We start from the raw sequence: 24,788 nt of genomic DNA, 5'->3' as shown, positions 1-24,788 counted from the left end.
TCTGTTTCTCCTGCTTCAAACACTGGCACTTGGCAGACAGCCCAGGTTTGAATCCTGCCTCTACCCCTTGCTACCTGTACAGCCTTCAGCACATCATTAAGCTCTGGTGTCTCATCCGTGTAACAAAAATGGAGACCTAGGATTACTGTGAGGCTTTAAGGTGCTGATAACTGTACAGCACTTAGGACAGTGCATGGTTGGTCGTGGGCTCTGTATAAGCAGAGGAGAAGTAAGCGAATACCTCTACTACTATGACCACTTTGCTTACTTACTGCATTGTCTGCGCTTGCCATCATACTCCTGCTGCTCTTGCTGCTATAATTGCTATTACGGTTGTCGCTACAGCACTAATGCGGTCATTACTGTCACCACTTCAACTGCTGTTGTTACTCATCAGGTCACTGACTACTCTCAGCGCTGCTCGTGCTACTGCCTGGGCTTGGGGCCTCTGCCATGCCCACCGGGACCTGGTCCCTGGAGGCCGGGTGGAGGGGCCAAGGTGTGGGCAGCTGGATAAGGAGGAGTGACGTCACTGCCCCAGGTCCTTGGTGCAGAAGTATTCCAGAGAGTCAAGGGACTGCTGGTGATGGGTCAGCTCCATGTCACCCCTGCTGACCGTTGGGAATACAGGAGGCTGTTAGGGCAATTTGGGACAACATGGGGCAGTCCCTCGGGCTGCTGAACCCCCCTTTCTTCCCCCACTCACCCGCTTGCTTGTAGACGTGGGATCTGGCACATACACAGGGCTGTGTGGGTTGGTGCTAGGCTCGGTTTTTGAGACCTTGCCTCTGTCCTGGAGGAATTTGGACTTCATGCACCCCATCCTGCATCAGAGAGAAGGGAAGTGAGCCTGGCTTGCCCCCAGCCCTACACAGGAGAGTCTTAGATGCTGGGTTCCAGGCCCCCTGCCCTCAGGCTCGCTCCCTCTCCCCTACCCTGTCCCCGCACTCCTGCCAAGCCCACTCACTCCACCCTTGTCACCTCTGGGCTTCTCCACGTCCGTGTCTACCACATACCCACACAGAATTGACAAGTTGTCATAGCCATGCTACCAAGAACCCTTGCAATGGGAAGTTTATTCAGAGAAATAAATCACGAGGATCATCAAAATTCAACAGGCAGAGCCTTGAAGCAGAGTGGGTGGTAGGCACCACGGGTTCTGGGATCAGAAAACCTTGAGATCAGAAAACCTGGGCTCAGAAAGCCTTGAGCTGATGCTTGGCCCCTCCACCCCACCAACACCTCACTCATCACTCGCCCTGCTCCCCAGTCTCAGTTCCTCATCAGCAAAATGGGGATAATAATAATGCAACATACTTGCAGGGTGCTGGAAGGATGAGAACACATGTAGGCGGGGAAATACTTAGCACAGCGTGGGACTCAGAGCAAACAGTAAAGTGAAACTATACTATTACGATCTAATAAATTATCATTTTATATTAAACGACCAAGATGAGGTCGCATAATATGGCTCAAACAGTCTAGCTAAATGGTAGCCAAGGCATCATCTTCCTTGTATCATTTTATAACTGCCTTATAATAGTTTCCTCCCACACCCCCACACCCCCCCCTTTCCTTTTTCCTTCTTTCTCTCATGAGTTTATTTGGTCATTCATTCCTTTGTTTACTCAGCAAACACTTACTGAGCACTCTTCTACACCATGAGTAAGATAAGCGAGTTCGTGCCCGTTATGGAGCTCACCCTGGAGATGAATGGGAGACACAGACAATAAACAGGTAAACAAATACATAACGCGATAAATTTAGTGAAAAGTGTTGAAGAGAACCATAAAGGATGTGACAGGAAACAATGGTGCAGGGCTTTTTTTTTTAGACAGGGTGATTGGGAAAGGCTTCTCTGAGGAGATGACGTCAGACCTGGGACCCAAATGGCACAAAGGAGCCAGTCATGAAACACAGTGAGGAACAGTGTTCCAGGCAGAGGGAACAGCAAGTGCAAAGGCCCTGAGGCTGGAATGTGCTCAGAGAGAATGTGGTACTGAAAGGAGGCCAGTGTGGCCGGAGGTCCCAGGCAGGCAAGAGGGGTGTGGTCTGGTCTGGGACAAGGCTGCCACATCTTTTATAGCCAAGGGAGAATCTGGCTTTGATTCTTAAAGATGATGAGAAACCACGGAAAGTTTTAAGCAGGAGAATGATGGGATTCATTTGCATTTCAAATAATGGCTGCTGAGTGGAGTAGGGACTCTAGGAGGCAAGGCAGGGAACCCTGTCCACAGCAGAAGTTCAAGCATGAGGTGATGGTGGCCTGGCCCAGGGGTGGTAAACAATGGACTTGAGGATTTGAGGGGATATTTTGGAGGTAAAGCTGATAGACATTGCCAATGGATTTGTGAAATTTTAAGATATAAAAAAAAAAAAAAACGTGTTTTTCAGATCAGAGTCAAAACTTAATTGCAAAATGGCAGAAATGTTTTATTTCTTCTCTCAAAATGCTCACGTGTATTTGCTGAGACAAGCCCTAAGCAGCCACATGAGAGAGTAATTGTTTTTCTCAGCTCTGCATAACTGTAATTCTCCTCTAAAGCATTTAGAACTCAGTTATACTTATCTTGTTAAAATAAACACATGTTTGTGGTCTAAGAAAAAAAAATCCATATTCCTAAGCTTAGGGGAGTTACTTTTTTAAAAAAGATTCTTTTTATTCACAAGGATGTTTTTGTCTGTCCTTGTGGGAATTGGTAACAATTTACCACTTGAAGACTTAAGCGGTTTCTGCTTCATTTGCCTGTTGTGAATAAAATAAGGAACTTCTTCAGGCTCCCAGGGTGCTGGATCATTAATTTGAAAAATTATCACAATTAATCACTGCTTTATAATGTACTTAGATGCATTTAAATCATCTCTCTTTGACTTGTGATTAATGGGTATTATGGTTCTGGAAATAAGAGACCATATTGTATGGTTCTGTATGGCATACAATCATATCACATTTCATATTTTTTTTGATTATGTTAGAGTGTTCTGGGAAGAACACTGCTGTGTGATACAGGGCAGCTCCTTCTGCTTCTCTGAGCCCCTATAGAGTATCATTTATCCCAGCAATTTATATTCGAGATGGCCACAAGATCCTAAGCAACGGGACTCTGCAATCTTCGTGTTGATGCATGAGTCAAGGCCACATCTGAGAAAGGATGGTGGAGTTCTAACCCCCAGGGTGGTGGTGAGCATGGAATGAGTTGATAAATGTCAAGGTTCCTAGCACACAGCAAACATTACAAAAATGTTAACCGTAACTAATTCTGTTTACTAGCAAACATGGACCTGCCCTGGAGGATAAAGCAAATGCAGATTGCCATTCCTCTGACCCACGAGCTTAGAGATACAGCAATAGCAAAATATTTTTATTTTATTTTATTTATTTTAAGTAGGGCTGGAGCTCACTGCAGGGCTTGAACTCCCAACCCTGAGAGTAAAACTTGAGCTGAGATCAAGAGTCAGATGTTTAACTGACTGAGCCATCCAGGTGCCCCAAGAAATCGAATTTTGAAAATAGGGAGTTCCCATTAGTTCAACTTTTGCCCAGTAAAATACAACGTTTAAAAAGTTAAATACTGGGGACGCCTGGGTGGCTCAGTTGGTTAAGCGGCTGCCTTCGGCTCAGGCCATGATCCCAGCATCCTGGGATCGAGTACCGCATCGGACTCCTTGCTCAGCAGGGAGCCTGCTTCTCCCTCTGCCTCTGCCTGCCTGTCTGCCCGTGCTCACGCTCTCTGACAAATAAATAAATAAAATCTTAAAAAATAAATAAAATCTTAAAAAAGTTAAATACTGGCAGGGGTCAAATTTGTATGAAATGTGACTATCCCCCTAAACCAGGAGAACTATCCCACTGCTTGACGTGACGTGACCTCAGACATGCTCATTTTTGTGACCACCAGACCCAGAAATGTAATGGGAGCCATGCATATAATTTAAAAATTCCAACAGCCATATTTTTCCAGGTTAAAGGAAATAAGGGAATTAATTTAAAGATACATTTATCTTCCCTAACGTGTCAAAAATTATTAACATATGATCGATATAAAAACTATCAATGAGGGGTGCCCAGCTGGCTCAGTCAGTAGAGTGTGCAACTCTTGATCTTAGGGTCATGAGTTTAAGTCCCACATTAGGCCGAGAGCCTACTTAAAAATAAAAATTAAATAAATAAATACATAACAATTTTTTTTAAGTTAAAAAATTATCAATGAGATACTTTATTTTTTTAAAGATTTTATTTATTTATTTGACACAGAGAGAGAATGAGAACAAATAGGCAGAGAAGCAGGCAGAGAAAGAGGGAAGCAGGCTCCCTGCGGAGTAGAGAGCCTCATTCGGGGCTCGATCCCAGAACTCTGAGATCATGATCTGAGCCGAAGGCAGAGGCTTAACCCACGGAGCCACCCAGGCACCCCTCAATGAAATACTTTATACTTGTGTTTCGTACACTAAGTTTTTCAATCCCAGCATGTATGTTACAAACATAGCACATCTCCATTGGGACTTGCCATGTTTCAGGTGCCCAAGAGCCACCTGTCAGAGCAGACACAGAACATGTCTATCATTAAGATTACAGTAGAGGCTGGTCCTGCTCATGTCTGTGTCCCTCAGTGCTTGGCTTAGCGGCTCCCTGGCACATAGTAGGAGCATAAATCACAATTAGTGAATAAATGCATGCCCAGGGCCTGTAATCAGTCCAAAGTGAAAGCATCAGTACATGCTTCCTGCTCCAGCGACTGAGCTGAAACAGAAAGACTGAACGTACAGAATTATGTTCCAAAGCCAGATACTAAGAAGCTGTTACACATTGGCAAAGACAGTCAAAGCCACACAAAGATCAGCAAGATACTTCTTGAGTTAAAACAAAACAACAAAAAAAGCAAACTTCAAAAGATATATAATATCAAGCCATTTTTGTAAAACGAATACATCTGGGTTCTGCCACTAACATGTATATTAATATGTTCATAGAGGAAGAAAACTGTTGACAATACTCGAGCAGCGGCATAACAAGTTGGGTTTTGAAGAATGGGGAGGATTTCAATCAAGATTTGGGCAAAGTCAAGAATGTTCCAAAGGGGTGCCTGGGTGGCTCAGTCGGTTAAGCATGCGACTCTTGGTCACGATCTCAGGGTTGTGACATCAAGCGCTGCATCTGGGTCACGCTCAGCAAGGACTCTGCTTAAGATTCTTTCCCCTTCCCTTTCCCTCCCTCTCTGCTCCTTCTCCACGCCCCCAATAAATAAATAAATAAATCGGGGTGGGGGGACCCAAAACAACAAGAATGTTCCAAAGAAGCACTAACTTCCACAAAGAATTTGAGGGAGTTTATAATATTAGACCATATCCAGAGGGCTCCAAGACTCAAAAAGAGTTATGCTACCCCATCGAGAAAGGAAAGAGTATTGAACCAGAAGCCTAGGGTCCCGCCACTACTACCTACTAGGTTTATCTCTGGGCTTCTTACTGGCCAAGATAGAAATGGGAATTTGTACATTGTCATGCCAAAATTCCAGGAAGCACAGCAATTTGTCGACAGAAACAAGTATTTTGTGAACACTAAATTCCAACAAGAGTTTACTACGGGGATGTTTGGGTGGGTTTTGGGGGTCATGGGATGGATGGGGGCGAGGAGAGTGACATGGCCTAAGCCCTCTCTGCAGGATGGGACCACAGAGGCTCTGTGATACAGTGGCTTGAAGTGAGCTTAGAAATGTAACAGAGCGCCTGGCTACTGTGTGTGACAGTGTGAGGCCTAGCGGCAGCATCACACAGAAACGGTTAGAAATTCAGAGTCAGTGCACCTGGGTGGCTCAGTCGGTTAAGTGTCTGCCTTCGCTCAGATCAGATCATAACCTTAGGATCCTGAGATGGAGCTCCACATCGGGGCTCTCCCTCTGCCCCTCCCCTCCTTATGTGTACCACTGCTCCCTCTAAGAAATGCAGAATCACAGCTTGCCCACAATCAGAATGTGCATTTCACTGAGGCCCAGATGATTTGTGTGATCATTCTGGTAGCAAAGCAGTGAACACTTTTTGCTCTTGCTTCCTTGGCATCCGTTCCTCTTCTGATAACAGCACCTAGATTTTCCTGGAGAAACCAGGAAACCCTTCCCTTGCCTTCAGGGATTGACAACTTGATACAGATCTGGCCAGTCAGAGAATTCCATGTTCCCCCTCACGACCAAGAGTGGTTTATTCAGTTATAGGTATGTATGTGATCCTAACTGAGGTAATCAGAATTGGCCTTGGGATTTTGCTGGGAAAATTAGGAAAGCGGCACTCTGTTTCTATAGGGATTGCTGATGTAGGGGTAGGTGTAGGGGACTGGAGCTCTTGGGAGTCATTCTGACATCACGAAGGGAGGGACTGTCTTAGTGTGAAGTCATCAGAGGCCAGCAGAGCTGAGCGACGGAGACAGAGTGATTCCTGCAGACATGTATGAACATCTGGATCCAGCAATGCCTGAAACCTGCCAATCTCAGGATTTTTCCAGTTCATGAGCAGATAAGTTCTCAAATTTGTCTGAAACCATTTGAATCGGATATTTACTGATCGTATCCAAATAGTCCTTACTGCTCTGTGCATCTCCCTGGGTTACAATCTGGACTGAAGGAACCAGAGTCTCTGGGGATGAGGACCTGGAATCTGCATTTCTCACAATTCTTCAGGAGCTTCTTATACACAGTAAATGTGAGACCCACCAATGTAGTGGAGTGAGGGCTGAACTTGGGGTCAGAAGACGTGGGTTTGGATCCCAGTTCTGCCACTGACTGGCTACGTGACCTTCGGCAGGTCAATTCCCCTGAGCTGCTTTCTCTGCCCTATAAAGTAGGAGGCCCTTGCTTCTCAGGCTCAGCCTGAAGTCCTGGGTGACAGGGATGTGAAAAGCTTTTTGAAACCTCTGAACACATGATTCTTGTCTAATGTGACTCAAAACCAGGCTCTGAGAGCAGAAGTTGCTTGCCTGGTCCCAGACTAGCTTAGAAGTGCTGACCCCTGGCTTCCTCAGGTCATTATGAAGCTTCTGGAAACTGAAACTCACCCCTTCCCCCCTCAGCTTCTGCAGGCCTGACACGGAAGGGAAATGAAAAAGGTCAGTTTACTTGCCCTGGGTGTTCCCACGGTCACCATGCAGGCTGGGGAGCCTCAGGGACTCCTGCATGCTGGGAGTGAAACCCAAGGGGGAGAGGCCAGGGCACTTCCTGGGCATTCTGTGGACTGGGCAGGAGAGATGGTTTTTAAGGAGATTTTAGGCTCAAGCAGAGGCCTGTGGGGGCTGAGGCCGAGGAGCCCTGGATTCTGGTTTCACCTCTGCCACAAGCTCACTATGTGAGCTCAGACAATTCCCAACCACTCTCTGGGCCTCCATTTCTCCAAATACGAAGCGAGATATTGGATGATCGTTCTTTCCTGCATAGTCTCTGCTCACATTTCTTCTGAGAACAGCTTCCCAATCTTCCTTTGGGAACCACCTCTCCCTCACCCTCATTTCATGGATTGGGGTAGAGCTGACTTCAACCTCTGTAGGTGTGTGTGTGTGTGTGTGTGTGTCAGGGGTGTCTGTGATCAAGTCTGGCCAAGCAGAGTTGCAGTAACAGAAGCAGAGGCGGACATATGACTCCATCCTGGGCACTGAGAGTCATACATTGGCCTGTGGCTGGAAAAGAGTTGTAAACAGCCAAGAAGGGGAGAAACGCAGATTCCTAAGCCCTTGAATGCAGCCCTTCCTGAAGCATGTGTTCATGGACTTCTCAATAATCTCTCTCTCCTGCCTGGGCCAGTTTGAGCTGGACTTCTGCCTCCTCTTAAACTTCAAAGAGTGCTGCCTAGGGCAGAGGAAATTATTATTATTATTTTTAAAAATATTTCATTTATTTATTTGACAGAAAGCGAGAGATCACAAGGAGGCAGAGAGGCAGGCAGAGAAAGAAGGGGAAGCAGGCTCCCCGCCAAACAGAGAGCCAGATGCGGGGCTTGATCCCAGGACCTTGAGATCATGACCTGAGTTGAAGGCAGAGGCTTAACCCACAGAGCCACACAGGTGCCCCGGGCAGGGGAAATTCTTACCAGGGATGCAATTCATACTTAAGTGTAAATGACTTAAAGCAAAGATTTTATAGATAATAGGTTCTGATGGATGAGACGAGGGTACTGATCCATTAGAATAGGTAAGGATGTATGGAATATGGACCCCAAGAAGGTGATGGCACTGAAGCCATGCCTAGAAAGTGCCTGGTATGTATTAGGCCCTGCATATACGTTTGTGGACTAAATATATTGTGTTCAACCCTCTACAGTCCTGACCATACTTGGCTGAAGTCAGCAGGACAAGAGTTAAGAGCCCATTTACAGACAGGGAAATGGAAATCCACAGTAGAGAGGTTCCCCGGGTGGTCCGTGGCAAGTAGAATGAAAACCCAGCTCTCTTGCCACTCATCCTCTGCTGGGGGTCAGCCCCAGAGGCTGCAGTGGGGAACTGCAGGATGAGGATGAGGAAGTCAAATAGGAAGTTCAGGAAGGCAGTCCTTGAGGGGCCCAGGGCTCAAGACTGTCCAACTAGAGGAACTTGCCCTTCTCAGTTCAGCTCAGCCATGGAGCTGAACCGGCTATCATGGAGGTGGACAAAAAGACTTCCCCCATCAGGGACAATTTCCAGAAGAGTTTCCAGGGATGCAGAGCCCTAGAGATCCCCCCACTTCTGGTTCCCTTACTGTTTTCTCAATGAACCACCTAAACCCCCAAGTGACTGTTATCCATAACAGACATTTGGGGCTCACCCCTGACACCTCATCTCTCTCTTTTCCTGGCCCTCAGCTTCTGATCAAAGAGCTCAAAACTTGGACTTTGCAGACAGGAAGCTGTTGGAGAGACCTTCGTTCTGCTGCTAGAGTGGCAACCCCATTGAGCGTTGTGTCCTGGTTTACACAATAGCTAGTGACAGAGCCACATGCTGAAGAGGAACTGAAGGCCTCTGGTCATTCGCCTGACTCGGCCAGAGGGCTGGCTCTGACATGTGTGTGTGTCACCTACTTGTTCTAAACATGCGGGAAATTCCTAGCCTGTTCATTGTTACCTCCAGGTCACCTGTTCAAGTCCAGAATTCAAGGGGGCCATTGGGAACCTCCTTAGAATAACTTTATCTCTAAGGTAGGCAGGGGGCAGGCAAGTTTGGAAACTACAGGATGAGATTGATGTCACATGGAGCTTGGTTTGAATTCCCATTCTGCCTCTTACAGACCAGCAAGCCTTTTAAAATATAAATCAGATCATGTGCCGCCTCTGCTCAACAACTCCTGGGGCTCCCATGTCACTTGAAATAAAAGCCCAAGTCCCCTTCTGTGGCTGACAAGGCTCCATGATCTGGGTTTCCCCCAACCCTGCAGTCCTGTCATCCTTCCTGATGTTTTCTTTTCCAGTCACACAAGCCTCTTGCTATTCCTCAATTCCCCAACCATGCTTCCACCTCAGGGCCATCACATAGTACCTTCTGGAATGTTCTTCACTTGAAAAGCCTCTTTCACATCACCCAAGTCTCTTTGCAGATCTCACTTGCTCTGAGAGGTCTTCTCTCATCACCCTGGTTAAGAGTAGGAACACCTACCCCCCAATTTCCATCACTTTCTAGCCCTTCCCCGCTGTATCCTTCATGGCTTTACCCAGCAGTTGGTGTGGCGGCCATGAAGATGGGCCTCACAGATCTCTGACTGCAGACAGTGGAACTGACCAATGGCTCCAGCTGCTGTCCACCATCACTATAGCCATGGGCTGTTTCCAGCCAGTGAAGGAGTATGGCAGGGATGCTGAGGCAGGCCATGCCAAGGGGACCTCTGACAGGAGGCTTTGGCTAAGGGCTCCCCAACAGCCTTGCCAAGCTTTCCTTGGAACTACACTGGAGTCTAAGGTATTTCCACCTCTTCTTTCCTTCTTCTTTGCTGCCCTCCGTCTCACCTTCCCTTTCTTCTTCATTTGGAATCCAACATACATTGCCATCCGCTCACTCACCTAGCCTCTCCTACTTGCTCCACACGCATTCCCGCTAATACATTTCTTCCATATTTAATCTCTCTGAGATGACAGTCTGCTTCTCAAAGGACTTGGACTAACACACTAATGCATGACCTAGGGTTCTGTTTATCATCTGTCATCCTTGGAATGTAAGACACATGATTGTTTTATGCACTGCTGTACCTCAGTGTGTAAAAGGAGGAGCCAGTAGGTGCTCAATAAATTCTTGAATAATTGAAAGAAGTCTCCTTCAACTTCCTGGGTGCCCTGGTTTTCCGTGTGTCTAAACTGAAAAGGGGTATCCGTGCTGGCTTATCTGGCCAGGGGTATCTGCTTGGAGAGGAACAAAACCTCTCCTCGACTGGAACTATGTGGAGGTTTCCCCCTTCAGACAGGACACAGGGGACAGTTTGCCCCCAGGGGGCCAACTTTTAACTCTCATTTCCCATCATGCTCCAAGGTCAGCTACCCCCAAATCTGTCCCCCACAAATAGAAACCTCGAAGCCACAACAACGCACGCGCTGACCCTTTCACAGCTGCTTCTTTATAGCTGACAGAGTCTCAGTTTCTTTTCTGTTTTGGAGGGTATGTATTTTGTTTTTAAAATGACCTTTCATCACCTGGTTAAACAGTACATCGTCCTTATTAAAAAGGAAAACCTTACCGATAAATCTAAGGTGCCTTTGGCTTACTCCCTGGACAGGCTCTCCCCAGCCACCCCTTGCCCCTAGGTCTGCGCCTGCGTTGACGCACAGACGTGCGGACGGACAGACGCACGGGGATCTGGCGGTGCGCCACCACTCCCCCACCTTGCCCTTCACCGTTTCAGAGCAATCCTGCTATCAGCACCTGTATTTCTTCGCCTGAGAGAGTTCTCTGTGGCCATTGGCACCTGCTCTGCCCATGAGCTTGGCAAGAAAAATACCATCCCCCAAGAGCAGCCTTCAACCAGTGAGACAGGAGCGGGCGGGTGAATAAATACCTTAGGTCCCTCACCTGCCGTGCATGCTCACTGGCTCCCGCGGCTCCCAGCCGAAGTGAACTCCCGGCTCCCAGCCGAAGTGAGCTCCCCCCGCAGTGAATGACTGCCTGCTCTTTTGGCTCACGTCCCGCCTCCAGGAGTTTCTGAAATCCCCTCCCAAGGAGACCAGATAGTAAATGCGCACGGCACATTTTCTAGGGTCTGCTTCTAAGGAAACTCAAGTTAAGACAGATAACCACAGAAAATATCGAGCTTTAAATTCGTTTGTTTGTTTGGTATATTGACATCAAAAGACTTGTAGTGAGTTGGGAGGTAGTATTCTTATTCTCATTTTTCAGACGAGGAGACTTCTGAGACTCAGAGTGAGGAGTTTTGCAGAATGCAGCACAGCTTCTATGAGGCAACATGGGCACTCAGACTCAGGTATCCTGTGCTCTAACTACGGTTGTTTCTCTGGCAGAGACAAGGAGAGGTTTCCTATTTGCTGGGCTGCACCTCAGTTTCCGAAGCCAAGAGATTTTAGGGTGGTGGTGAGAGCTTGGGTGGGTGTCTTAGGGCAGGATCAAGAATGCAGGCCATGGTGCAGTGCCATCAGGAGGGCGTGGCATGTGTGGCCACAGGTATCGGAAAAGAACAAGGGTGCGTTTTACAGTCGAGCAAGGGTTTCTTCTACATCATTACCCAGGCCCCTGGAAGTACACTAAAACTCCCAGCCCTGCAGTGGAGGAAACTGGAGAAACCACTGTGGGGGCTAAGAGAGCTTGTACAGCTAACATGCTGCGTGACTTCGGGAAAGCTACTTACCCTCTCTGGACCTGCATTCCTTTTCTGTAAAAGGGGAGGCCTTGTTGTGATTGGGGGGTAGGACTTAAGAACTTGGATGGCTGTAGGGGCCCACAGGGACACCCACATGAGGAAAGAGATCCAAGAAAGGGACCGACAGCTCAGGGGTAGTCCACAGGGCAGCCCTGCCCAGTTTCACCTGCCATGAGTGAATAGCAGAGGGGTGTGGGAGGTGGAGTCTCTGGTCCCACCACTGCCAACTTCGCTAGTTTCTCAAAAGACAGAAATCCAAATTTGTGTGAGTCCTCTTGATGTTAAAACTTGGCAGCTAATTGAAAAGAATCACTGTGTGGGGCCAATAAAATACATCTACGTGCTGAAATGTCTCAGGCAGAGGAGGAGAAAGGCTGTTCAACATGCCAGCATTCAGGGTTTCTGAGGCCTCACTCTGTGCCAGGCGCCTACTATGTGCCAGTGAGACAGTGGTTTAGGAGACCGGCCCATTTTGCCTTTACTTTCCAGGAAGAGTTTAAAGGGCAAGACCTCGCTGGTCCCTTGAATGCAGTTTTCTCCTCACTCTCAGGGGTCAGGGCCCCCAGCGAACAGCCCGATTTGGGTGAGGTTAAGATCCATGCTTCTCACAGCCACTAGGATGGCTATAATAATAGTAATTTTTTTAAAAAGGAAAACAGCCAGTGTTGGCAAGGAGGTGGAGAAATTGGAAGCCTTCTACATGGGTGATGGGAATGTAAAATGGTACAAAACAATCTGGCAATTCCTCAAAAAGTTAAACATGGAATTACCATATGACTCAGCGATTCCACTCCTAGGTATAAACCCAGGAAATTGAAAACAGGTGCTCAAACAAATCCCTGTAGGCGCGTGTTCACAGTGGCACTATTCACAACAGTCAGAAGGTGGAAACAACCCAGATTTCCATCTGCAGATGAATGCATAGCAAATTGTGGTATATACACACAATGAAATATTATTCAGCCATAAAAAGAACCGAAATACCGAGACATGCTACAACTTGTGTGAACCTTGCAAATGTTATCTTATGCGGAAGAAGTCAGAATAAATTAATCCAAAGATACAAAAGCAGTCTGGGGGTTGCCGAGAGCTGTGGGGAGGGAGGAATGGAAGGGACTGTTTTAATGGGTTCACTGTTTCCTTTTGGGGAGATGAAAATATTTGGGGACCATATAGAAGTGGTGGGTGCACAAATGCCACAAAATTGTTGGTTTTAAAATGGTTAAGTTTATAATGCTATGTGAATTTTGACTCAAAAGAATTTACATGTTGCAAACTACATGGAAGTGCTTTCCTAGGATGGTTAAATTATAGTGCATCCAAGCGGTGGAATAATATGTGGCCATTAAAAAATCCGAGGGGGCTGCTTGGGTGGTTCAGTCAGTTAAACGTCTGCCTTTGGCTGGGGTCATGATCCCAGGATCCTGGGATCCAGCCCCACCCCACATCTGGCTCCCTGCTCAGTGGGGAGCCTGCTTGTCCTTCTCCCCCTCTGCGCTTGCTTGCTCTCTTTCTCAAATAAATAAATCTTTAAAAAATAAAAATAAAATAAAAAATAAAAAATTAAAGGATATTTTGGGGCACCTGGCTGGCTCAGTTGGAGGGGCATGCCGCTTTTGATCTTGGGGTCATGAGTTCAAACTCCATATTGGGTGCAAAGATTATTTAAATAAACAAATAAACTTAAAAAATAAAATGACAATTTTTAAAAATCCTAGGATATTTTAATGACATGGGTAAATGTTTGCAATGTAGTGCTAAGCAAAGAAGTAGGATGAAAATTTATACCCAGCAGTTTATTGATTGTTAAATTAAAAGTGCACAAAAAAGAAGACTACACGAAAATAAAATATTTGTAATCCAAAAAACTTTTTTTTTCCCCCAAGGAGTCATGCTTCCATTGTTTGTGCTTCTACCAAGTGTCACGCAGTTGAAGATCTTTGCTCTCCTGCAGTGGAGAACTAGAGACTGGGGACAGTGACCCTGGGAGTTCAGCCGACCCAGACATTCTGTCCTCTCTGACCGAGATTCCCTGGGCGATCTTTCCAGGCCTCAGTCCTCCTCCCACACAAGAAGAGAGGGCCACAGATGCCCCCTCTGGAGACCCATCCAGCTTCTTAGGGTTTTCCCAAGAAACACCTGCACCCTACCACCCCCACCAAGGTAATACATCCAGGATCATCCCAGCAGAATCTGTTGTAGTAAACACACTTGTAGTTCCACACCCGAATGTCCAGCAACAGGGGATGAGAAGTAAGATAGGATGGTCACCTGCTGGGACACTCCACTGAGAAGGAATGAACTATGTATGCCTCTGTGTCTCATCCTGGCTAGACCCTGACAACTTAATGATAAGGCAAGGAAAAGAAAAATGATATTGCAGAAGAATCTCACAGCTGGATAGCATTTTTGGAGATCTTTAAAACACAGAAAAACAATATATATTATTTATGCATCCATATCTATGGAATAAATTCTTAAAGGCACAGACTGGAAAGGACCCTATTTCATGACAATGGTTGCCTTTGGGAAGGGAGAAAAACAGGACTGAGAGAGACAAGGTGGAGAGGCTTCGATTTTATCTGTCACTTTTAATAAATTTATTAAAAAAAAAAAAGAAGAAGAAGAAGAAGTGGGCGCCTGGGTGGCTCAGTGGGTTAAATCCTCTGCCTTCGGCTCAGGTCATGATCCCAGGGTCCTGAGATGGAGCCTCATGTCAGGCTCTCTGCTCAGTGGGGAGCCTGCTTCCTCCTCTTTCTCTGCCTGCCTCTCTGCCTACTTGTGATCTCTCTCTGTCAAGTAAATAAATAAAATCTTAAAAAAAAAAAAACAAGAAGCAAACAACAAAATGCCGACATTTAATTCTGGGTGATGGGTTCCTGGGATCTTTAGTATATTATCCCTTCCACTTTTCTTTACTTTTTTTTTTTTTTTTTTTTTTTAAAATTTTTTTTTTTTTTTTTTCAGAGAGAGATCTCAGGTGGGTAGAGAGGCTGGCAGAGAGAGAGAGAGAGAGAGAGAGAGAGAGAGAAGGAAGCAGGCTCCCCGCTGAGCAGAGAGCCCGATGCGGGACTCGATCCCAGGACCCTGAGATCATGACCTGAGCCGAAGGCAGCAGCTTAACCCACTGAGCCACCCAGGCGCCCCATACACCCCCTCCCCCAGCCAAAAAAGAAGAAGGAGGAGGAGGAGATGGAGAAGGAGGAGGAGGAGGAGGAGAAAAGGGTGGCGAAGAGAAAGGAACCAATATATTGAAGCCTTTCTCTGTGCTGGCCAAAGGCTACAGCAATGGTTCTCAAAGCATGGGACCTGGACCAACAGCGACAGCATCACCTGGGAATGTAAATTCTCAGTCCTGGGCTGCACCTATTGGATCAGAAACTCTGGGGTCAGGGCCCAGAAATCTGTGTTTTAACAAGCCTTCCAGGTGATTCTGGTATCCCGGAGAAGCACTGGGCTGGACCCTAATAGCTATGACAATAGTTCACATGTATTAAGCATGTATACCTGTCACATCCCGCTCCACGAGCTTTCCATTAATAACAATTTAACCTTCCAAACGGCCCTGTGAGGGCGTCGTTATTATTCCTACCTCGTCCTGCAGGTGTAATGGAGGCACAAGAAGGCCAAATCCCTTGCTCAAGGTCAACAGACGGGTTGCTTCCGGAATCCCCCTTTCCCTTGCATGACCCCCAGAGACTCTAGCTCACTGTCGCCTTGGAGAAGGAATAATAGCCCGTCCAACAGAGGAGGAAACTGGAATTTGGAGAGAGAGCGCGCGACTTGGCCCAAGGTCTGACGAAGTGGAAAGTGACGGGGCAGACACTGTGGTACCGGAGGTTTTGAGGTTTGACCCAGACCTGCTGGGGATCAGCGCCCAGCGCGGGAGGAGGAGGGAGCGCAGCGAGCCGGCCCAGCTGCAGCCCTGCCCGGGTGTGGTTCTCACGTCACGCCTACGGCCAGCTGTCCCCTTCCCCACGACCGCTTCCAACCCGCTGCCAAACCGCCGTGACCCACCCCCACCAGGAACCGTAAGGGCCTTCCCCTCCGGGTCTCCGTGAAGCCCCATCCCTTCCTTCTCGTTTTTTTTTTTTTTTTTTTTTTTTTTTTTCTACTTCTGCAGAAAGGGAACCTGGACGGCTCGGAGAAGGGGAGGCTGGATGGAAGTCACTCGGTGGCCGGAGCTCCCCTCCCTAGAGCTTTCCCGGGTTCGCGCCAGGGCCATCTCCTCCCCCGGCCGCTCATCCCATGGCCCCTCCGCAGCTCCCGGCAACCCCGACGGCCCCTTCGCGCCGCGCCCCAGCCGGCCCTGCCCACCACCCCGTGTTCCCCCTGCAGCGAAGACCCTCGGGCGGCGCTCGGAGGCTGCGGCCGCCCCACTCACCTGGGCGCCCGCTCCTCGTCCGGCGGGCAGCCCGGATCCTCGCAACTCGAGCGCCCCCCCAGCTCAGCAGCCCCCGGAGTCCCGGGGCGCCCGTGCCCGAAGGGGGACGGGCTGACTTTCCAGAAAAGGCAAGGGACGTGCTCTGAGGGGCTTGAGAGCCGCGCGGCTTTTCCGGCTGCCCTGGCGTGGATCCGCCCGCGTCCCCACCCGCGGGCGTCTAGGCCTCTGTGGTGCGCCCCGGCTAGGACCAGGGACGCGGTGGCACCCACAGGCCATCTGGGTTCCTTAGCCGCGCCCTGAGCGATGCTAACCCCACCCCCATGTATCCTAACCCCGCCCCTGAAGACTCTACTGCTGGGACTCCAATCCCACACCCCATCTCACAGCACCCTAATCCCACCGCCGACGGGAGAGGGAGCGAGAGCGAGAGAGAACAAGAGCAGGAGCAGAGGCAGAGGGAGAGGGAGAGGCAGACTCCCTGTTGAGCAGGGATCCCCTTGGGGGCCTAGAGGATACCAAGACCCAGGGACCATGACCTGAGCCGAAAGCAGACGCTTAAGCAACTGAGCCACCCAGGCGCCTCCAAGGATTTTTTTTTTTTTTTTTAAATACCGCCCAACGGAGGCTTCTAACTCTGCCCCTAAGGATTCTAACCGGTCTGGAAGGATAATAACCCTGCCCCTAAGAATTTTAATCCCTCCCCCAAAGATCAGAACCCTGCCCCCTCCTCCAAAAACCCTTACACCTGCCCTAATTCATTATAAACCCCGCCTCTCCAAACCCCAATGCGGTCCCCAAGGAGATTAAACCCGTCCTCCCAAGAACTGCAACACCATCTCCTTCCACAATCCTAATTCTGCCCTCAAAGAATTTTGAATCTCACATTTGAAGGATTTTTTAGCCCCACCCAACCAAAGGTTTTTAATGCTGCCCCCAAGGATTCTAATCCCTCCCACTAAAAGATCTTCACCCTTCACCTCAAAGGATTCTGACCCAGACCTCCAGATTCATAACCCAAACCCCAGGGATTCTGATCCTGCTCCTGGATAATCCCAGTGTTGTTCCCAAAGGATTTTAATCCACCTTCAGGATTCTAATCCGATCCATCCAAAAATTCCAACCCTACCCTCCAGGATTTTAACCCCTCATCGAAGAGTTCCAACTGGGCCCATAAGAATCCTAACCCCTGTCCTTGCCACTCCACAGGACTCTAATCTTCCCACTCTCGTCCCAAGCATCTGACCGGTTTTTCCCTACCATTCTAATCCACTCTTACGAGGCCAGGCCCCTCCCCCACACAGCGTCCCAGGCCTTCCGGGTCCTTCTGTGGTCAGTGGTTTCCCCAATACAGGCCCCGCGCTATTCAAATGGCGTGCAAAGTTTCTCACCCACAGTCACCGCCCTGGCTCATTCTTGGCCCGTTTCCGGCACCTCAGAGGACTTTGAAAACTGAGGGGACGGGATGCCCGCCTGGAGGGCAACTGGAGGTCCCACATGAATGAGATGTGCCCAGGACCAGGCAAGGACAGAGCACATCTGCTCCTGGAAAAAGGGAGGTATTGTCGCACTGAAGTCTTTCAAGTACACTTCCAAGATGTGTAAGAATCTCACAGCGTTTCTGCATTCCCACTGCTACCAGCCACTTCAGGCCACCATCATCTCTTCATTCACTCATTCATTCACTCATTCATTCAGCCAGCAATACTGTACAGAGTGCAGGGATACACAGGGCTTCTTAACTTCAGTACGATTGACATTTGGGCTGCATAATTCTTTGTTGTGCGGGACTGTCCTGGGCATAGTAGGATGATGAACAACATTCCTGGACTCCACCTACTAAATGACAAAATTCATTTAAAAATACAGTTTAAAAATATTTTTAATGTATTTTAGGGGGTAAAGGGCAGAGGGAGAGGGAGTGTAAGTCTCAAGCAGACTCTACACTGAGCGTGGATCCCAATGTGTGGCTCAATCCCAGGACCCTGAGATCATGTCGTGATCTGAAACCAAGGGCTGGATGCTCAACTGACTGAGCCACCTGGGTTCCCCTTTAAAAATAATTTTAATTCCATGCTTAATTTACTTGAATGGTACTTATTCAATTTTGTGCTTCACCGTCACAGCCCTGGACTCCATCACTGTAATTAATATTTAGCTGTGTTGCTAAAGGTCATTGTCTGCATCTTCCACAGTTTATTTTTACACCCACCTAGTCATGGACAACTAGATGACACAAACTTCAGGCTACTATGTGCCCTGTGCACCTCTGTAAGAATTTTGTGAAGATTTGCTTTGCCAAGAACGATTGATGCTTGCAGATGGCTGCTGCCAAAATTCTTCTCCTAACATATACTTACATCTTTTAAAATTTAAATTAAATTCATTCTGGGGCACCTGGGTGGCTCAGTGGGTTAAAGTCTCTGCCTTTGGCTCAGATCATGATCCTGGGGTCCTGGGATCAAGCCCTGCATCAGGCTCTCTGCTCAGCAGGGGGCCTGCTTCCTTCTCTCTCTCTGCCTGCCTACTTGTGATCTCTGTCAAATAAATAAATAAAGTCTTTTTAAAAAATTAATTAAATTCAATCAGTCTTATATAATATCCAGTGCTCATTACATCACATGTCCACCTTAATGTCCATCACCCAGTTACCCCATCCCCCCAACTCCCTCCCCTCATTTCCCCACATCTTGACTGACTCTTGGTATCATCCATTAGTCTTTTTTTTTTTTTTAAAAGATTTTATTTATTTATTTGAGAGAGATAGACAGCAAGAGCAGGGAAGGAGCAGAGGGAGAGAAGCAGACTCCCTGCTGAGCAGGGAGCCCAATGCAGGGCTGGATCCCAGGACCCTGGGATCCTGACCTGAGCCAAAAGCAGACACTCAATCAACCGAGCCACCCAGGCACCCATCATCCATTAAGAGTTCCCCAGAAGCAGACCCTAGACATGGATTCAAGTGAAAGTAGGTTATTTGGGAGATGTAGAAAACCCTGGTAGGGGGGGAGGTAGATAAGATAGGACAGGAAAGAAAGCCAATTAAGAGACCATTGCCAATGAAGTTACAACTGTGGGTTCCTGGAACTCACTCCTGCTGGAGAAGGAATTCTGGAGACACTGAGGTATTCCCATTTCATAGTTATTCTTCCTGGAAGACGAGGAAGCTGGGGCATTGATGTACTAACTCCCGGGAGACATTGGATGAGGGATGCTCCTGGGGAATATTAATCCTCCAGATTTTCTGGCCTGCCCCTTGCATGCTCCAGCCACCAGAAAGAGAAGATACATGTTCCGGGGACACGAGACAGTCATCATTAGCATCAGCTACACCATCTTTCACAAGTTCGTCATTCCGATGGCAAAGGACCAGACAGCTGGAACATTGTCCTGTTAACAGTCAATTCCACCTCCCCCCCCCAACTTTTTTTTTGCTATTGAAATAATGCTGCAGTAAAAATCTATGCGTGTGTTTCCAAAGCTCCTATCAACTTTAGGGGCATAGTTTCATACATAAAATGCACCATTAAAATATTCAGCTTGTTGAGTTTGGTAAAGGTATACACCCATGTAACCCCACTCTAATCAAAATATAGAACACTTCTAGGCACCAGGGGGGATCAGTCATTAAGCTTCTGCCTTTGGCTCAGGTAATGATCCCTCGATCAGGTAATGATCGAGGTCTATATCAGGCTCCCTGCTCAGCAGGAAGCCTGCTTCTCCTTCTCTCACTCCCCCTGCTTGTGTTCCCCCCGCTTCTGTCAAATGAATAAACAAACAACAACAACAACAAAAAAGATATAGAACATTTCTATCACTCCAAAGAGTTCCATTGTACCCTATTGCAGTCAGCTTCTCCCCCCTCCATTGCCTTAGGTAACCACTGTTTTTGGCTTTTTGTCTATTATAAATTAGTTTTGTATTTTCTAGTATTTCAAATAAATACAATCATACTATATGTTTCTTTTATGTCTGTCTTCCTTTACTTACATATTGCTTTTGAGATTTTCCATGTTGTTACGTGTTACAGTATTTTGTTCCTTTTCACTGCTGAGTAGTACTCCACAGTGTAGACATACCACAATTTGTTTATCCATTTCCTTATTGATGGACATTTGGGCTGTTTTCAGGTTTGGTTATATGAACAAAGCTGCTATGAACATTTATGCACAAACCTTCGTGTGGACATGTTTTCATTTCTCTTGAGGAAATACTTAGGGCTGGATTTGCTGGGTCAAGTGAGTGTATTTTTTAACCTGATAATACCCAGCTAAATTGTTTTTCAAAGTGATTATACCATTTTGTATCCCAACTAGCAATATAGTTTACAGTTTCTCCACATCCTTGCCAATTTGGTATTGTCGTTCTTTTTATTTTTTCTTTTTATTATTTATTTATTTTTAAAAGGCCTTTCTAACTTTCTTTTTTAAGATTTTATTTACTTATTTGACAGACAGAGATCACAAGTAGGCAGAGAGGCAGGCAGAGAGAGAGGAAGGGAAGCAGGCTCCCAGCTGAGCTGAGAGCCCAATGCGGGTCTTGATCCCAGGACCCCAGGATCACGACTTGAGCTGAAGACAGAGGCTTAACCCACTGAGCCACCCAGGTGCCCCTTGTTGTTATTTTTAATTTAAAAAAAATTTCCCATCTAATTCATATTAGCATCAAAGAACATTTATACAATTATAAATTTATCCTAAAACGCTGCCTTACCAGTACTTGGGGTGGCAAATATTTTATCAGTTCATTCATTCATTGTCATGGGGAATATAGCTGACCACAAGAAGTAGTGCTAAATGCTGCCTCTTTGGGATCAAACTAGAGTTCAAACCCTGGCACTGCCATTTATCAATGGAATGATCTTGAACAAATCAGATCACCCCTCTGAGCCTCAGTTTTCCCAGCTATGAGGTGGAAAAAACAATAGTATTTATCTCAGTGAACCTTTGTGAAGATCAATTAACATCTTATGTACAAGGGTAATAGGATTACAAGAAAAATAAATCACGGCAAGAGGGTTGAAGGTGACTTGAGACAGAGTGGTCAGGGAGGACCTCACTGAGGAAGTAGCATGTAGCTGAGACCTGGTGAACTGGGGGAATAAGTCATGTGATAATCTGAGGGAAGTGTGTTCCAAACAGAAGGAACAGTAATGGCAAAGGTCCTGAGGTGCAACTGCACTTGGGTGTGTTTAAGGAATAAAGGAGGCCATGTAGCTGGATCAGTGTGGGTGCAGAGGAGAGTGATGGAGATGATGTTGGAAAGGTAGTGAAGTCAGATTATGAGGCCAAGAAGTCTTGGTGTTGGTATGAAACTTTAACTGACACAAGATGGGAACCATTGGAGGGTTTTGAGCAGAGGAGTAAACCACACTGGCTTGTGTTTTAACAAGATCTGTCTGGTTGCTGGGTGGAGAGTGGACTGGAAAGGCATGAATGAGGAAAGCAGGGAACCCAATGAGCAGGTTGAGGCAGTCGTCCAAGGGTAATATAATGATGGCATGGGCCAAGGTGGTGGCAACTGACAGTTATAAGAGCTCAGAGAGAGAAAAGATCAGAATACTTGAAACTTCATGGGTATGTACAAGGGAAGTCAATACAGCACCACTTTTACTAGGAAAGGGTTGGAAATAACCTATAACAATAATGGTTATTGTTGTTGTCAAGGAGAATAAGGATGTATAAAAACAAATCGCATCTTAAAAATTTAATTAATTAATTAATTAATGGGAGGGAGGGGCAAAGGGATAGAGAGAGAGATGATTCTAACCAGGCTCCATGGCCAGCCCAGAGCCCAACATAGGGTTTGATCTCATGACCCTGAGATCTCAAACCCTTGATCTTGATCTGAAATCAAGAGTCAGATGCTCAACTGAGTGAGCCACTCAGGTGCCCCAAAACTAGTCATATTTCTATACACTAGCAATGAGCAATCTGAAAATAAGGTTAAGAAAACAATTTTATTTACAACATCACTAAAATGAATAAAATCCTTGGGAATAATTTTAAGAAAAGTAGTGCAAGATAATTCAAAAACTAAAAAATCACCCTTGAAAGAAACTGAAGAGGACCTAAACAAAGTCATCTTATAGAATGAGAAAGATATCTCATGGAGAAGATATTTGCTTATAGATCGGAGGACTTAATATTGTGAAGGTGATGATAGTCTTTAAATTGATCAACATAATTCCCATATATTGAAAAAATAGACAAGCTCATCCTAAAATTTATAGGGAAATGCAAGGAATCCAGAACAACCAAGCAATCTTGAAAAAGTAAAACAAAGTTGGAGGACTCAAAATTCCCAATTCCAAAACTTAGTACATAGTTACAGTAATCAAGACAGTGTGGTACTTTATAAAGATAGAAATATATAACAATGGAACAGAATTGAGAGTCCAGAAGTAAACCCTCACATTATGGCCAACTGATTTCCAACAAGGGTGCCAAGACAATTCAATGGAGGAAAGAATAGTCTTTTCTAGGAATAGTGCTAGAAAAGCTAGATACCTCATGCAAAATCATTAAATTGGATCCCTACCTCACACCAAATAAGTCAAAATGGATCATAGATAAATGTCTGAGCTAAAACTATAAGAATCTTCATGACCTTGGATTAAGCAAAGCCTTCTTAAATATGACACAGGTAAAAACAACAAAAGTTGATAAATTGGACTTCATCAAAACCAAAAACTTGTGCAGCAAATGGGACAATCAAGAAAATGAAAAGATAATGCATAGAATGGGGGTGAATACGGATCTCCTATTGGACTGGTTGCTCAAATATGTATACCCTTACAACTCAACAATAAAAAGACAACATAATTGAAAAGTGGACAAAAGATCTGAATAGATATTTCTAAAAAAAATTATACAAATATCTAACAAGCACATGAAAAGATGCTTATTATCATTAGTCATTAGGGAAATACAAAGAGATGTCACTGCACACATTAGAATGGCTAAAATTAAAAAGATAATAACAAATGTTGATGGTCTGGGTGACAGAGCAGGGAAGGAGACTTACTGGTCCTAGTATACTCTTTGTACTCTAGAATTGTGAAACACTTAAATATATTAACTGCTTAAAAACTAAAAGTCAATTTAACAATCAGAGACTTGGGGGTGCCTGGCTGGCTCAGTCTACCAGCATGTGACACTTGTTCTTGGGGTTGTGAGTTTGAGTCCCACATTGGGTGTAGAGATTACTTAAAAAAAAAAAAATACTTAAATCAGAGACAGAGATAGAATCAATAGAGAGATAGAGCTGGGTAGGATTTTTAGAGGATGAAAAAGTCAAGAATAGTTTTTGGTGTGTACTTGACCATGGGTCAGGGATGGAGGAACGATGGACGCAAAGGCACTGAAGCTGGACTAACTACCTTTCACTAGCTATGATTTCGTTTTCTCATCTGCAAAGTGGAATGATAAGAGTACCTATTTCACCAGGTCATTAAATCATCACATTAAAAGCTCTTATTATTGTGCCCTCACTTGTTTCACCTGATTTAAATCTCTTTGAGATAGGAATGATTACAAGTGGGTAGTGGGTAGCTCAGAGAGGTAAAGACACCTGCCCAAGGTCACACAGCCAGCAAACGACAGGGCTGGGATTCAAACTGAGTTCTGTGAGTCTCCGGTGTACCTTTAAAGCCCATGCTTGTAAGGAGTACACAAACTCAGTAAGAGTGCCCTGGAGCCTGAGGAGCAGGGAGAAATATTCGGACTAGGGGACACATCTCAGGGCTCAGTCCTGGAGGGAGGGCATGAACTGGGGAACAACACTGGCTTCACTTTATGGTGAGTCAGATGATGGCTCTTTCAAAAATATATTTTCCTATCTCAGAGGGCATTTGCATTTCATATTTCAAATTCTTTGGGACCACTGTTGATTGTTCTATATTCAAAACAAGATGGGGGATGGGGAAGAGAGCCACAGTCATTACTTCAGGGCTCAGATATTTCCCCTTTTATTTACAAAAGTAGTCAGTGTTCATTTGACAGCAATATTCTCCCAGGCAGGTCACTGCTGCCCTCATTTTCCAAGAGAGGTAAATGAAAATCTGAGAAGACCAGCTCCTAAGAAACTCACAACCACCCCAACAGGTCACTGATGCCCCTTCCTCAAGTTCCTACATTCTCCATCACCTCTAGCTCCTTCCCCCACCCTGCCTCAGTTTTTGTCAGAGAACTTGTCACTACCAGGCACTATAATACACATTTATAATAAGTTAATCTGTTTATTGTCTGTCTTTTCTGCTTATTTGCAAGCTCCATGCAGGTACTATTCATCTGCCCATTTTGCAGATGAAGAAACTGAAGTTTAAGGTTTGCAAACAGCCAGTCAAGGATCGCACTGAGATCCAAACCCTTTATTCTTTGGTTAATTCTGTTAATATTTATAAAGGGCTTATTACTTGCATGTCTGCCAGGGGCTGGAAGCACGAAAAGATGAACAAGATGCCTTCAAGCAACATCCAATCAAATCAGGGAGACAAACTTAAACCGACAACTCAAATACAGAGTGGAAAATGCTGAGGGAAGTACTGAGAGGCCCATTGTTTTGTAGGGCTAAGTAGGAGGGCCACTGGTCCCGCCTGGGGT

The 24,788-nt window shown here is 46.1% G+C and overlaps 1 protein-coding gene across 5 annotated transcripts in view; it reads right to left on the bottom strand.

The window, feature by feature from the left end:
* Window positions 1-16,477, bottom strand: part of HCK (HCK proto-oncogene, Src family tyrosine kinase) — a 40,021-nt gene extending 23,544 nt beyond the window's left edge. For 2 of the 5 annotated variants that reach the window (XM_059406760.1, XM_059406761.1), the window contains exons 1-3: window positions 16,192-16,277; window positions 1,644-1,703; window positions 707-824 (exon numbers count right to left, since the gene is read on the bottom strand). In XM_059406760.1, the coding sequence (XP_059262743.1) occupies window positions 707-823 (117 nt within the window). In that variant the 5' untranslated portion in view covers window position 824; window positions 1,644-1,703; window positions 16,192-16,277. Of the gene's footprint in view, window positions 1-706; window positions 825-1,643; window positions 1,704-16,191 lie in introns of all 5 variants that reach the window. The other 3 variants (XM_059406762.1, XM_059406763.1, XM_059406764.1) reach the window with 2 other exon arrangements.
* Window positions 16,478-24,788: the final 8,311 nt, after the last annotated feature.

Source organism: Mustela nigripes, chromosome 7, assembly GCF_022355385.1.
Source record: "Mustela nigripes isolate SB6536 chromosome 7, MUSNIG.SB6536, whole genome shotgun sequence".
Classification (NCBI taxonomy): domain Eukaryota; kingdom Metazoa; phylum Chordata; class Mammalia; order Carnivora; family Mustelidae; genus Mustela; species Mustela nigripes.
This window is presented reverse-complemented; position numbering and strand designations above follow the sequence as displayed.